The sequence below is a fragment of the Haliotis asinina genome, chromosome 13 (genome assembly GCF_037392515.1).
Source record: "Haliotis asinina isolate JCU_RB_2024 chromosome 13, JCU_Hal_asi_v2, whole genome shotgun sequence".
Lineage (NCBI taxonomy): Eukaryota > Metazoa > Mollusca > Gastropoda > Lepetellida > Haliotidae > Haliotis > Haliotis asinina.
In genome coordinates, this window is record NC_090292.1 from 41,185,751 (window position 1) to 41,202,301 (window position 16,551).

The 16,551-nt window shown below is 40.0% G+C and overlaps 2 protein-coding genes across 2 annotated transcripts in view; both read left to right on the top strand.

The window, feature by feature from the left end:
- LOC137259549 (myotrophin-like) overlaps window positions 1–7,502 on the top strand; it is a 148,751-nt gene extending 141,249 nt beyond the window's left edge. Inside the window, exon 5 of the mRNA XM_067797178.1 lies at window positions 7,451–7,502. The gene's annotated coding sequence lies outside the window, so the exon portion shown is untranslated. The remainder of the gene's footprint in view (window positions 1–7,450) is intronic.
- On the top strand, window positions 3,011–7,512 carry LOC137259550 (cyclin-dependent kinase 4 inhibitor C-like). The gene is made up of 4 exons (XM_067797179.1): window positions 3,011–3,041; window positions 6,227–6,298; window positions 6,653–6,739; window positions 7,047–7,512. Exons 1-4 carry the CDS (start codon window positions 3,011–3,013, stop codon window positions 7,442–7,444), a joined length of 588 nt encoding a protein of 195 aa, XP_067653280.1. The 3' UTR covers window positions 7,445–7,512.
- Window positions 7,513–16,551: the final 9,039 nt, after the last annotated feature.

Here is a 16,551-nt window from a genome sequence, read left to right on the forward strand (position 1 = left end):
TGCAATAGGTAATCCTTCAGCTCAACCACAAAAAACAGCTGGTGTTACCTGGGGAATATATTCCACCCCATAGCCTGATTAAGTCCCCGGAAGGATATTTATGACATGTAGTAAACCTTTGATCAACCAATTAGTCGGGCTGTTGTTCTCATATCGTGATTCAATATACTAAACACTTACTGAATGGCAGGGATACTCTACGACTCTGTGTATTGAGTGAGCTCCCTGCTAAATGATATGGTAGTCTTGAGTGTAAGATTTCTCAACAACCATGCTGCTGAAGGAACACATGGCGTCATCAGGATTGCCTTACTGATTTTACAAATAATATACTTGCGTCATCTGCAATATACTCACCTGAGCTGAATGTGTCCTCTGAAGAAATATCGCTGACAGACATTCTGAACGGCTTTGTAGATGTAAAGTCTCAAATTCACGATAGCAAAAATGTCCGTATGTTGGTGTCCAATGATCAACTGCATTTTCCCATCGGGTGTTCACATATGTATTTAGATCTCAAAAGGTCATCAAATTACTTTGAGTTACTCTTCCTCTCTGTAACTTCTCCAGCCAAGAAATACAATGGACAGTGCACGTGTACACAACGGTTTGTGAAACATGTAAATAAAGGTATGTCAACTGACGATGTTGTTGAAATAGACTATTGTTCATCAAGACTAAGCGTTATCAAAACACTAACTCAAATCAGCCAAATAATCCCACTACTGGTATCCTCTTTGCACTGAAGTTGTTTATTTTAAGAGTAAGAGGATTAAAATGCATGCTCAACTGGGTTTGGTCGTTTAACTAATCCCACAGAGCCATCAACAGCAGAGGGAATGATTTACACATCTCATTTTTTTGTGCATAATTATTGTGTTTGGTTTTTATTGATAAAAAATGAAATGGGATTGTGAACATCTTTACAGTTTATATCGACACCGGTACCATACAACATACAATACAAAATCTAAATGCAGCATGTGTTGTCACATATGTATATAAATTTGAATTATAAACATGGGTAAAGCTTTAAGACAATCTTATACGGAAATAGTGAATTATCTGATCTTAATAATCTGTCCATCTTAAGATCTGCCTACCTCTTTGTCACTGCTTCCTTTAGATTTGATACTAAATATGATTGAAGAATTAACCTCGTGGTTTGTCATATGATAATCTTGTATTAGAACTTTGGTTTATTTACCTTTGTATAGTGCATTCAACACATACAAACTGATTGTATCAATATAGAGCATTTATGAGAATGTTATTGGTAAGATAATTATTTTTGGTGTCTTGATGGTAAAATTGTGGATGCTCACCGAAGTAACCATAGACTTAAGACAAAATCATCTTCAAGAAGAAAGGAAGACCATGACAGAGTATGGAAAAGTTTTTTACCATCTTGTTGAGTCAGTTGTGTATGAAGTGAACTATCACTGTTGACACTGATGATGTATGATTGTGTAGCACTTTAAGAATTTCTTATATTTACGAAAGTTACCAAATGGAAAGCAGAGTGTACAGTTATGTAAGTTATGTTTTATGTATGAATGATAAATTAAAAATTTATGTACGCCGAACATAAACAAACAAATGATAAAACGGCACGCACCATTTAAATATTTTGTAACATACTTCTGGTAAATGATTATATAAATCTTGTAACACAATAAGTTTTATTAGTTCATTTGAGTATTTGCTCCAATCCGCACTTACTGACATCACAACCAATTATCTATTGACATGTTTATGAGATTTCGTGAATACGCCAATTGCATAACACCGTTTATGAGCACCAACATAAAAGGTCTAGTGACAGGTGTTATTTAGAGAATGCATATAGTTCCCACGGAGTAGAGTGGTAAAATCACCGGAATGAGCCTGGGATGATGATCTCGAACAAAGGCAAGACATCTGCTTTAACAGGCACAAGTATTTGGTATATAGATCAATGCTGGCCGCACACATCAACTTTCATGTTTTCACGCACCAGTTTACAGAGTCATGGGGATTCTTGAGAAATGGCAAAATTGAAAGAAGTAGTGGCAAAATCCTTCCTAAATTTACAAAAATTTACAAGCCTTGTAAACATCACCTTTACAATCGTTGTAAATGATTGTAAATATGATATTTAAATTTTGTAAATTTTTGTAAATCACCATTTTTTTTCTTGTGGAAGTTATGAGTTCAACTCATTCCCGAGCTAAACTCACAACTCAGACAAACGTCAGCAATGTGATATGGCATGAGGCCAAAGATAAATACATATTCTTTATATTCAGTATTATAACTTGTGCTTCACAGAAACACCTTAGTTCAACAGCAAATACAGTCCGTTTCGGTTCAAATGAGAATGATGAATGACTAAGGAACCGGAAATTGGGATTTCCACTTTTCACATGGCTGGGAAACTGCTGGTGGAGCATCACCACCTGTTTCCTGACCAGCAGAGTGCATCTAAATATATCATGAATTACATTCAGTCTTATTCATGTTATCAATCTCGTAATCAAGGTCACTTGTGACGTCACCTAATGTTGTCACCATGGAAGGAGCGGAAGCTTCATGCAAGCCATTACATTCGTTCTACACCACCCTCCATTTTGGCCTCTTCATCAACTGTGACTCTGCTGCGCCATTTGTTTCAACATCTATGGCAATGTTCCCTGTAACGCGATAGCATTACGATCACAGTGATAATGTAATACAGTGTGATTCTGACTTTTATTGCCTTCTGATGGAAAAAGTTCAAATTGTATAAACAATGATGGAACGAACTCGGACCTTTCCCGGTTCCCACCATTGTGTATACAACTTGTATACAATCAAATTTATATGACCGGCTATCTCTTTCGGTAATCCACAGGCTGACTTACCAAAACGTTCTTGTAAGAGCGTTCGACTTACATACCCTAGCAAAGTGACAGACCGCACCACGTGAGCGACACGTGTAGGACGAAAGTATTTGTAAAAGTGTTTGACCTAGATACCCTAGCCAAGAGAGATGTCGCACCATGTCCGCGACAAGAGGATATGTAAGACAAACGTTCTTGTAAGAGAGTTTGACATAGATACCCAATCACCAGTGTGTATGTGAGTTTACAACCACCCTTTTGTCTACACAATGGTCCTTGAGGACCTCAAAGATGGCTTTGCAGAGCCGTTGGAAGAACCTTTGATGTTTTAGACTATAGATAATTTTGATATTTGCGATTTGTTTTTTCTTCATTTCTTTCTAGCATTCAACATAATATTTCATTTTCATCACTGAAGTGTAAAGAATCAGACAATATACCCATGGTCACACTTTGGACATGTGTGTGAAATATGCTTTACGTTGGCAATCAGTAAAATGTCTAGCTATTACAGTCATTTTATATATCCATATAACTGTGTGGTTATTACTAATTTTAGTTAGGAAGATGATAATAAATCAATTATACGACAAAATGTAAAGACACACATTGGCCTCGATATTTTTCAGTCCTAACATGGTCTATCCCAGACTGATGATTCAGAATGTTTTCATTTCTTATATAATGACGATGGGAATATTTTCGACTAAATAGTGATTTCTTTTTTGTTGATCACATTTTACTTTTTAAAAAAATTGCACACACGGGGGGCGCAGTACAGATCACGAACCAGTCAAAAATCGTGGGATATCATCCGGATACTCAGGGGAGAAAAACAATAACAAAAGCAACAACCAGTCTATGGAAGTTGCTTTGCATCAGTGCCCCTTTAAGAAAACAATTGTCCGTCAAGACCAAAACGGACTTTCCCTCGAGAGAAGGATGCGGGAAAAACGACAGGTTATCAGGACTTCAGAAATATATACATGCAACTGTTCATTGAATATACGGGGTACAGCATATTGTAAAACATTTAATAAGTATTTAACCAGTTGACGTAAAAATACCGACAACGTAAGGTTTGACCTATGTCGGAGAGTGGGAGGAATATTCTAGATCTATTGATAGACATGTCGTTATGACACCCAAACGTACAAACGGCCGTAACAATTTGTCAGTGCTTCTCCCTGGACACATTCTCTGTTCAGGTTTCTGATAATTGAAATGCGCCAGAAAAGGAACTAGACAGGATCTGTACTTGACAGGTCTTGCAATAATATTAAACAGCTACAAGTATCGTGCTTACATTAAGTATATACCTCAAATGTATTGTTACACATCGATAACTGATGCAAATAGAAAGTAAACGGCAATAGATATAATAAACTGTTCGTGTCGGCACCGGTGGGAATTCGCAAAACAATTTGTTAACACTCACTAAGGTTTCAATCTGGCGAGAGTTCAGTGTTTATTTAGTCTGTAGTTAGCCTCTAAGGAAAAATTATGTAAGCAATGTTTCGGTAATTATTTCGTGCTTATAAGTAATATGTCATATGTCAATTTTTTTGTAAAAATTAGAAAGGTTGTAAGGGTGTTGCACTCTAAAATGATAGCGGTTTTGCTTGTTTTACTTTATTCCATCAGGTATCGCAAATAATATGAAACAAAAGTGAGGCACTGTGTGTATCAATAACTGTTATCATTCATACTGGGTATATAGAGTCTTCTTTTGATATTCAATGCATTTTAAATAGCATATGTACTTTCCATTTGTATTGGGGCCCTGTGTCCTACAATTTACGGTTTATCTGAAGGAATGTGTGGAGATAATATGCAAAAAATATCCTGCTTGAAACAGTGTTTGAAATCATGTCAGTAGATGTATCTATTTCATTAGTTGACGTGTTGCCCGTGTGTTTCACAAAGGCTCACAAAAACTATGCATGAGTGAGTTACAATATGCGATTTGGAGTGATTTTCTGCATTATTCACCAGGGTAATGGAGAACAACATCTTCTAGAATACCAAGCAACAGCTCTAGATTTTTACTGCAGAAGCATACCCTATATTAACAGCTCTTAAATATATTCAAAGCTAAACACCCGAAACATAAACAGTACATACTCTATTTAGACTCTTTCGTGCCTTTAGGCTATTAAAAGTCTTTCCTGCAAGCATCCACATTTATTAGAAACTATTGAATTGGAAAATGTTCTTGCTACTGATAATTACCACATCGTTTTCGGTTGGCTACCCAGTCATGTTGGAATCTCTGGTAACACACTGGCAACACTAGGTTTACACTAGGACAGTGGATGGTCTGGGCAAACATAACAGCGCAGCGTTTCACCTGATGGACTTGTTCTATCTGATCAAATCATGTACCTGTAAGTCTTATGCTTTAAACTAATAACTTTTACAGCTGTCACGGTCGACAGGTTCTATGAGACTGTTTCGAAAATGCCCAGTCAAGTAACAGATGTGTTTCATGTGTATCTTTTGTTCTGCCTCAGTGAATAACTGCATTGCCTGAAATACACTCCCACTTTAACACACGATCAAAAGTATCAGCCTAAAGTTTACACTGAAAGCCTACAGCTTGGGAAATATGTATTTCTGCAACACTTCTAAAAATGGGTAGAAGGTAGATTATGGAAGGGCAAATGTGCTCTATTCTTGTTATTTCTAATATTAAAACAGTGCGAATGTTAAGCCAATATTTCTATCTTTAACACCACACACTGCCACGGGTGTGTTATTTCTCGTGCCTATTTCTTCCATCGACACGTTGGTGTTAGCTGCTGTTTCCTTGAGTGTTCAACAGACTTTGTCAGACGGAAATTACAACAGTACAGTATATACCAGTATACCTTAAAAGCTGAGTCAAACTGCCTGCCCGATACAGACGGAAGCTTCCGCTGCACATTACAATTCACAGAATTACCTAAAGTACCACGTACACTAAACAGGGAAGGTGGGCGGGAGGCATCAAGAAAATGTATTTTGAATTCCAGCCACGGCTAATCAATTCCAACTAAACACTTCATAAAAAGTAATTACGAATGCAGGTATAATGTGAATAATATGCTTGCATATGAAAAGCCCGAAGTGTATATGCGCCCCTAACAAAGACAACCCTTTCGAACAGATTCTCTGGTTAAACCTTGCATGTTCATATTCAAAACTAAATAACAATCTAATCAGTTACAATGTTTTGACAAAGAGGGACAGCTCAGCTGTTACCAGTGTACAGTTTATAAAATTAGGAAGAGTTTTTTCTTTTCCTGCAGAGACATGCCAAACATTTATGCAAAGCGAAAACTGAGACCAATGCCTGCGTGCTATTTATATACTCCCTGTTTCAGCCTCGACTGACCAGAGCCCGAGCAACACGGTTCCACCAGCGCCAGTAACGACACAAGACTCTGATCCACGAGGTAGGAGGAAAACCAAGCAGGCAGGAAGTACAGTTCTTAATTCTCCCAGCATTTAGCATGCTGATGTATATACGTGTGGATATTCTGATTTGAGGGACGAGTCTCACCTGAAGTATCGATCGACGTCCATGTTCTCAATCACAGGATTTCAAACTGTAAAAACTAAATTTAGGAAGTGTTATTTCCTGCACAAATTTGTGGTCTCGGTGAATAGTTTGATACTTCTTCCAAAAGATGTGTATTTTCAATTAAATAACACTTAGGTCAAAACATATGTGGAAAATGAGCTCAGCCACTCGTAGAAATGCTTATGTGTTATATACAATTTTCTGAACAACATCTTCCCTGTTTCAGCCTCCACGACTGACGCTAGTCAGGACCTGATACCCAGCACGACAGTTCCACCGGCTCCAGTGACGAAACAGGACTCTGATCACCACCGTAGGTTGAAACACTCAGCAGCAACACTTGTACTGACATTATGAACTTGTAAAGTTCAACAAGCATCGCCACTATGAAGTCGTACACAAAATAATGCTAAAACATCTGACTCTAACAGACATTTATGTATTAAACACTCCACCGTTATTTCCAATAACCACATGTTGACATTCCCGTCATGTTGGATTGTTGGAATGATGGAATGGTTTACATTGCGTAGCGATGTCCGAGTCACGTATCAACATGACGTAAACATTGTAGATGTGTGAAAAGATGTCCGGAGTACATTGTTTACTTTGTGTTGCAGCGACTCCATCACCAGCAACTGGCCGCGACCTCTTCTACGCCAGCAGGAGCGGTGACCTGGAGAGAGTGAGGCGGATCCTGGCAGGGGGTCACGTGAACATCAACTACAGAATGTACAGCTGGACATCAGTGATGAAGGCAATAGTATCGGGACACAGGGACGTGGTGGAGTTGCTGGTGGGTAGAGGGGCTGATGTGTCACTGGTGGACAGACGCGGTAACAACGTCCTTCATTTGGCCTGTGAAAATGGACACCTGGAGACCGTGAAGCTGATCCTGTCCCTGGGGGTGCTGGACGTCAACGCCAGGAACAACGCCGGGAAGACAGCGGCCGACTTGGCGAGATACATGGGACGTCAGCGAGTGTTGGACCTCCTGGTGTCACACGGTGCACACTGAAGTCAGTGTTGGTGTGGACAGAGACGGAGCACATGTCGTTACTGACACTGACGTGGTGTGTGCATAACACTGAAACCATCATATGGGAGATATATATTTCTGCAACATTTCTAAAAAATGGGTAGAAGGTAGATTATGGAAGGGCAAATGTGCTCTATTCTTGTTATTTCTAATATTAAAACAGTGCGAATGTTAAGCCAATATTTCTATCTTTAACACCAGAGTTTCGGACATTTTGTCATGTTTTGTGTTTGGACCTTGCAGGATCAGGTAAGACAATTGTGAAGTGAGTGTAAATATAAAGTATGAGTGATATTCTACGTAAGCGTCGCCCATCTTGACATAATTCCACTTTAATTTTGTCCTGAGAATATCGCGAATTGTGAAACAGACAACAACAAACCATGTGTTTACATGTCGCTGCACTCTGTGACCTCAGACTGAGCCGAGGTTCACCCAGTTGACGTGTCGCCATTTGTACTGTGACAGTGATGTCTCACTGCTGATGACGTCTCAGACACACAGACGTGCCCGGCCGTCTTCTCAGCCAACAATGGTGGCGCACTGTGACACAAAGCAGTGTTACTCAAATACCAGGTCGTCGCTGTTGCTTAACACAAGGAGAAATGTGCAGCTGATTATTGCAAGATTTAACAATGTTGGTGTTACATGCACCGATTCTGCAGTGACTAAAGGCACAATATACAAAATTAAATTGAAAACAAGCATCACCCAAAACCTCTCAGTTTTATTTTTCCGTGGATACCAGAAGGACAAATATATCTCCTTCACTTCTGTTCCTCAGTCTAGCATACTGTTTTTAGGTGAAATACAATTGCTGTTATCTGGCCTCATGTAAGAATGTCGAGTTTTGATTGGTCCACGTGACTCTGATAAAATACCACGTGCATCCATCAAGATCAGCGAGCGGGATTATAAAAGTCGTGTACTCCCGCTACGAAAGTCATATCACCACGCGAAGTGAGAAAAGCGTGCGGTGCATTGAGTTCAAAGGATCAGCTGGTGTCAACATGGCAGCAAGTCGATTGGATGCGTGTTGTTTTGTTTTGATTTAGTGAAAACATTCAGCTAAATAAATGCGTTATCCGGCTCGGGGAATACAACCTTACTCGGGACTGATAAAACCCTGTATTTCCCTCGACATGATGTGATAACTACGATGTTCAATTTATCCATTGAACTAAATTGTGAATACAGCCAATTAGTGATCAGTGGCATGTGATCAAGTCACCAATGATTATGCTGAAATCTCATCTAAAAACAGGCACCCGTGACGAGCCACCTCCTCATGGTGGGTGCTGGGTAACGCCAAGAGCTCGCCAACACCCCCGTAGTGGACCCGGGGGGATTTTTGGTCCACCAACCCGTTTGCCGTGGGTTGCGGCCTTGTGTCGGCGGAGAAAGGGATCCTGGTGGTTGAGAGCAATAGGTGCCTGTAACCGTGTTCCTGTTGCTCAATACACCACTTTGGCCCTGACTTCGCCTAGACGGGTGGTTGAATGGGCCCGGTTCAACCAATCGGCTGGTCATGCCAAGCCCTGTTCATGGTAAGTATTTATGCACATATTTGGAATTTTGGAATGTATACTCTGGCCTTGGCCATTTATCTTTATGATACGACAACGTATTGAATTGTTCATTTGCCTAGAGTCCTATGCCAGAAGGCGGTGGCTCATGGGCCAATCTGGTAGGATCTATCTTTTCAAGATTATTCCTGCTTGAGTATACACTCCTAATATCCCCGGTGTCGTCTGTTGGAGATCCACAGACATATGGCGTCGTACTTGTTGACACTCCGTGGTGGGTGGGGCGCTAGGAGGGTGAATCATATATATTTCTAACATGGCACCCCCGCCCAAAAAACGTTCCCACGAGTCTCATGATTCGTTCTCGTCGGAGGATGAGACTCACAAAGCTCTCATCACCAATGAAAACTGGCCACGTCTCGTTGTCATGACAGCACCTGATGGTGGTCCTCTACGGCTAAACCCCTTTGCTGTAGCTAAGGGTATTGAAGGTGAGGTAAAAGAAATTAAGAAACTACGATCTGGTTCTCTGCTCATCGAGTGTAGGAAACAAATCCAATCACAGATCCTGCTTTCAGCCAAATCTCTAGCCAATATTCCAGTTGAGGTTTCTCCTCACAGATCACTAAATAATTCTAAGGGCATCATCCGTGACAATGGGCTTTGCCTTTCTGATATGACAGAAGCTAACATTGTTAAAGAATTATGTTCCCAAGGAGTCACTAGTGTTAACGTTTCACTTTCAAAAAGAATGATCAAAACACTAACATTTATCTACTTACTTTTGGTCTCCCCGTGCATCCACAATCATTGAAAGCTGGATACTGCAACTTGAGGGTGGATACATTTATCCCTAATCCCTTGAGATGCTACTGATGTCAGAAATATGGCCACGGTTCTAAATCGTGCCATAATCAAGCTGCTTGCCATCGGTGTGCAGGATCGTGTGAAAACACAAACCTTTGTGATAATCCTCCACTATGTGTTAATTGTTCTGGTTGTCATCCTTCTTCTAAGGAATGTCCAACCTGGAAGCTTCAGTCTAAGATATCACGGATAAAGCATGACCGCAATATTACATTCGTTGAAGCAAAACAAATTGTTCTCGCACAAGAACAGTCAGGCCTGTCATATGCTAACGATGTTTCTGCTTCACTTCCTGTCAAACGTCCCATTGTTTCATGCAGTTCAGTAGGGTGTGAGACCAATTACACATGGACAAAGACTTCGGCGTCTTTACCACCACAAAAGACCGCCAGTGCACAAACTACATCTCAATCGAAACCAGTCGTTCAACCAAAGGTATCATCTGAGCAGGATCCATCTAATTCACAGAAACCATCATCTCAACTATCTCAACAAGATTCAAGTATGAAACATCCAGCAAAGACCAAGTCTAAAACGAACAGTGAAACGAGTAAAAAGCATTAGAGCAATAAAGCTCCAAAAGGGGCAAACAACCAGATCCAGATTTTCAATAAATTTGGCTCTCTTAAGGACATGGATGTGTCTGACCATAGACATGGCAGGACACATAGCTTGTCGCCCTCACGGAAGGTGAGGGGTAGATCTCCCGTGCACCCTCCGCAGATATCTTCACCTATCATTCAATGGAATTGTAGAGGAATTAAGACTAATTTAAACGATTTACAGTTATTAGTCCACGATTGTAACCCGTCAGTATTCTGCATCCAGGAAACTTATCTTAAACAGACCGATAATTTTGACCTCCGTCAGTTCAATGCGTATCACTGTTTTTCTCCTCCGGGTGATACAGCCTCTGGTGGATCATCAATCCTGGTGACGAACAATGTTATCCACAGTCCAATTCCACTTAAAACAAATCTCTAAGTCGTTGCAGTGCGACTTACATTACAGGTTCCTGTTACTTTATGCTCCTTATACATTCCGCCGTCATCAACTGTTCAACTAAGTGATCTACAGGCTCTCTATGATCAGCTACCTAAACCATGTTTAATCATGGGTGATTTGAATAGCCACAACCCACTCTGGGGTAGCATTAATACAAACACCAAAGGTAAAGTGCTGGAGGATTTTATTTCTAACAATGATTTATGCATTTATAATGACGGTTCAAACACGTATTTACATCCTGGAACAGGAACATACTCAGCTCTTGATTTGTCACTAACTGACTCCAACCTGTTGAATGAATTTGAATGGTCAGTTCATGACGACCTCTGTGGAAGTGACCATTTCCCAACAATACTAAAACCTGTGAATCCATCTGACGTTCCTCCATCATCAAGATGGAATTTTAAAAAGGCTAACTGGCCTCTGTATGAAATTCTCTGTGCTGAACAACTTAAACTTGAACTTTTCAATGATATTCCTGATGCCATTAAATGTTTCTCAGATAAGTTAAATACTATAGCTGACGAGTGTATCCCAAAGTCCTCTTCAGTTCCTCACATACGAAAACCATGGTTTACAGATAAATGCAAACAGGCTAGGAAGGCACGAAAGAAGGCCGAACATTACTTTCCTCGCCGTCACATGGTCCACAATTTAGATAAATTTAAAATTTTGAACGCCAAAGCTCGGCGTACATTCAAGCAAAGTAAACGCCACTCTTGGCAGAACTATGTCTCAAAAATTATTTCGCGCACGCCGATATCAAAGGTGTGGAATATGATCCAGAAAACCAAGGGTAAGGGATCAAAATCTAGTATCCATCATCTGAAAGATGGGAAACAATTATCGACTAGTAAATCAGATATTGCAAATAAACTTGGTGAGACGTTGGCCAAACACTCTTCTTCATCTAATTATGTACCTGAATTCCAAAAATATCAAAAACAACAGGAAAAGACACCTAATAATTTCACTTCAGATAATGGAGAAGACTACAATGAAACTTTTTCGATACATGAACTTCACACTGCTCTTGATCAGGCTCACGATACTGCTTCTGGAGCTGATGGTATACATTATCAACTGCTGAAACACTTGCCAGACTCATGTTTGGAGACACTGTTATATATTTTTGATAACATTTGGACAAGTGGAAAATTCCCTTCGTCGTGGCGTGATCCTATTATTGTTCCTATTCCTAAACCTGGACATGATCACACTAATCCTTCTAATTACACTAATCCTTCTAATTACACTAATCCTTCTAATTACACTAATCCTTCTAATTACACAGGCCGATTTCGTTAACTAGCTGTGTTTGCAAGACCATGGAACGCATGATAAATAATCGACTTGTTTGGTACTTGGAAACCAATAACATAATAACAGATATACAATGTGGTTTCCGTAAAAACAGAAGTACTATCGATCATTTAGTGCGTTTAGAATCTTTTGTGAAAAATGCCATAATTAATAACCAACATGCAGTGTCAATCTTTTTCGATTTAGAAAAAGCGTATGACACAACATGGAAACATGGAATTTTAAAAGATTTACATGACCTTGGAATACGAGGTCGTTTACCTCAGTTTATATCCAACTTTTTAAATGACCGACAATTTCAGGTCCGAGTGGGTTCAACCCTGTCTGATCATTATAGTCAGGATCAGGGTGTTCCACAAGGCAGTAGTTTGTCTGTCACACTGTTTAGCATTAAGATTAACAGTTTGTCCAAGGTTTTAAATGATTCAATTGATGGGTCGCTTTTCGTGGATGATTTTAATATTTCTTGCCGAGGTAAAAATATGCATACTATTGAACGGCAACTACAGTTGTGTTTAAACAAAATAAATAAATGGTGTCTCGAAAATGCATTTATATTTTCTCAGTCAAAAACTAATTGTCGTCACTTCTGTAGAAAAAATAAACCACATAAGAACCCAGAACTGTTTCTAAATGACACTCCCATCAAAGTGATCAAGGAGGCCAAGTTCTTGGGTATACTTTTCGACTCCCATTTAACTTTTCTTCCACACATTAAATATCTAAAAACTAAATGCTTGAAGGCTCTGGATTTACTAAAAGTTGTCTCCAATTCAAAATGGGGAGGTGATCAAGCTACTCTACTTCACCTATATAGATCACTGGTCCGCTCAAAGCTTGATTATGGGTCCATCGTATATGGGGGAGCCTGTAAAAGCAACTTAAAACTATTAGATTCTGTCCACCACCAAGACTCTGTCTCGGATCCTTTAGAACCTCTCCCGTGGACAGTCTTTACGTCGAGGCAGATGAACCATCTCTTTCACAACGCCGTATAAAATTATCTGTACAATGTATTACAAAACTTGTTTCGTAACAAGTCTAATCCTGCTTTTAACTGTGTCTTTAATCCCCTCTATGAGGATTTATATAGTCGGAAATCTTCTCTTGTTCCACCTCTTGGGCATAGGGTTAAACCATTCCTTTCTGGTGCTGGCATTGAGCTGGAGACTATATCTCCTTCGCGTCTGCTTTCTTCTCCTCCTTGGCAACTAGTGCGGCCACAAGTTGATTTAACTCTTACACAGTTTAAGAAGTCAGAAACTAATCAATTACAATATAAACAAGAATATAATCAATTAAAAAGTAAATATAGCAATTACAATCCCATATTTACCGATAGGTCCAAGGACGGTGGCGCAGTAGCTTATGCCACTGTCATTGGATCCAGAACAATATTTTTTAGATTACCAGACTGCAGCTCTATTTTCAAAGCTGAAGCTAACGCCATATTAACGGCTCTTAAATATGTTCAAAGACACCCCAAACATAAACAGTATATAATGTATTCGGACTCTCTTGCCTTCAAGCTATTAAAAGTATTTCTTGAAAAACATCCACTTTTAATAGAAATTATTGAATTGCATAATGATCTTGCTACTGGCCAATACGACATCGTCTTCTGTTGGTTACCCAGCCACGTAGGCATTTCTGGGAATGCACTGGCCGATCTTGCTGTCAAGGCAGCACTCAACAAATCTGTGACACCACTTCTTATTCCATATTCAGATTACAAAACTTGCATTAGAACGTATATCCGTGATCTGATGCAAAAGAAGTGGGACACCCAAGTGGGCATTAATAAATTACATACAATAAAACCTTATATTGGCTATACCTACTTGGGTTGTCAGTCCAGATTTGAAGAGGTCATCATTCGGCGATGTCGTATTGGCCATACGAGATATACTCATGAATACTTAATGAAAGGTGAAGATCCTCCATTCTGCATCCCTTGTGATGAAATCATAACGGTCAAGCATGTCTTGCTTGACTGTATCGAATATTCCATCACAAGGGATAAATATTTCAAATCCCGAACTATGAAGGATCTTTTCAGTAACATAAGTTCTCGTTTAATTCTTGCATTTTTAAAAGACGTAGATTTGATATCATACTTGTAAATAGATAAATATTTTATGATTGAAGGTTTAAATTGATAACTAAGATTGTTGTTGGCACCCATGAAGAGCCACCTCCTCGTGGTGGGTGCTGGGTAACGCTAAGTGCTCTTCTCCCGTGTGGACCCGGGACAGAATGTGTCCACAGCACCCCATTGCTTGTCGCAAGAGGCGACTAAATTGGGCAACCTGTTTGCCGTGGGTTGCGTCCCGTGTCGGTGGAGGACGGGATCCTGGTGGTTGAGGGCAGTTGGGCTTTTAACTGCGTTCCATTTGCCCAACACACCACTTCGGCCCTTACTTCACCTAGACGGGTGGTTGAATTGGCCCGATTCAACCAATCGGCTGGTCATGCCAAGCCCTGTGCATGGACTATGTATGTGTCATTGCACAAATTTGATCTTGAATTGATGTGAATTTTAGTCTTGGCACTATTGTTGATCTGTAACTTTTTCGATTGTGAATAATCCAAATTATGATTATATGTAATTTGCCTAGAGTCTTGTGCCAGAAGGCGATGGCTCATGGGCCAATCTGGTAGACTAATTATTTACAATTCTTCTACTGGAGTATATCATCCGGGTATCCTTGGTGCTGCAAGCTGGAGGCTTGCTTCAGCATTGTCCTTGTGATACTCCGTGGTGGGTGGGGAGCTCGGATGATGAACCATATGACACCAACCATGGCTTATGACATACCCCCCCAAAAAAACAAAACGTCCACTTTAAATTGATCCTGTTGATACTGACCATAGACCGTCTCTATCGATTGAGTATTGGCCACGTTTTCTTGTTATTGAGACTCCCGACAAGACACCATTAAAGCTGAATCCTTTCGCAGTATCGAAGGGTATTCAAGGTATTGCTGGGGACGTTAAGAACATTAGACGTTTACGTTCGGGTGCGTTGTTAATTGAATGCGGAAAAAGACAACAATCAACCAACTTGATGAATATTAAATCTTTCGTGGGCATTCCGGTCACGGCAAAGGTATCGTGAGAGATCGGGATCGATTGTTTGATGATATCTCGGACCTCGATATAGGATCTGAAATGAAGGATCAAGGTGTACTCTACATCAAGCGCTTTTCAACCCGGAGAAACAACGAAACCATCAAAAACAATACGTATCTGTTTACTTTTTCCTCTCCAAATGCACCCAAATGAGTGAAGGCAGGCTACTGTTATATTCAGGTTGATACATACATCCGAACCCGCTCAGGTGTTTTAAATGCCAGAAATATGGACACGGTGTAAATACCTGCACATTGTCTGTTATGTGTGCTCACTGTGGTGAGAAGACACACACAACAGAAGATTGTGACAGTGACTTTAAAAAATGCACCAACTGCTCAGGCGACCATTCTTCTTCTTCGAAACAGTGTCCAATCTGGAAAGAGCAAATGGAGATAAACAGAATAAAGTTCACTCAAAATATCTCCTTTTCTGAGGCAAAAAAACTGGTAAAGACATCTGACCTTACAGAAAGCTATGCTACAGTCGCAAAACCACCATCTGAGTCCAGATCTAAAATAACAAAATCATCTACAGGCTGCCAAACTACCTTGACTTGGGTCAACTGCGATTCTCCACAGCTTTTATCCCCTACTATGTCATCTCAAACTGAGGAATCACTTCCTAGTACCTCAAAGTCTTCTTCTGATCACAAATCATCATCTCAGTCACATTCAAAGTCTCAATCGACAGCTGATAGTCAGAAAACGGTAAAAAGTAAACCGAAGCCAAAGCCTGAAGCTTCAAAACAACAAAGTGGCAGAGCTCCTAAAGGGTCACAGAACAAAATTCAATTGTTCAATAAATACGGGTCTCTTGAAGACATGGACGTTTCTGAAAACGTCCATTCTAGGGCACATAGCTTGTCGCCCTCCAAAAGAGTGCGGGGTAGATCCCCAATAAATCCCCCCAAAAGATAGTTTATTCCAATAATATTGTACAGCGGAACTGCAGAGGATTGAGGACTAATTTACATGAATTACAGCTATTAGTCCAAGATTTCACACCTTCAGCGTTATGTCTCCAGGAGACATATTTAAAACAAACAGATACATTTGACCTTCGTCATTTTAATGCATATCATTCTTTTTCACCTCCGGGTGATAGGGCCACTGGCGGATCATCTATTCTAGTGAGACAAAACGTAATTCAAAGCCCTGTTCCACTTATTACTAATATGCAGGCTGTTGCAGTGAGAATTACTTTACATGTAGCGTTTACATTATGCTC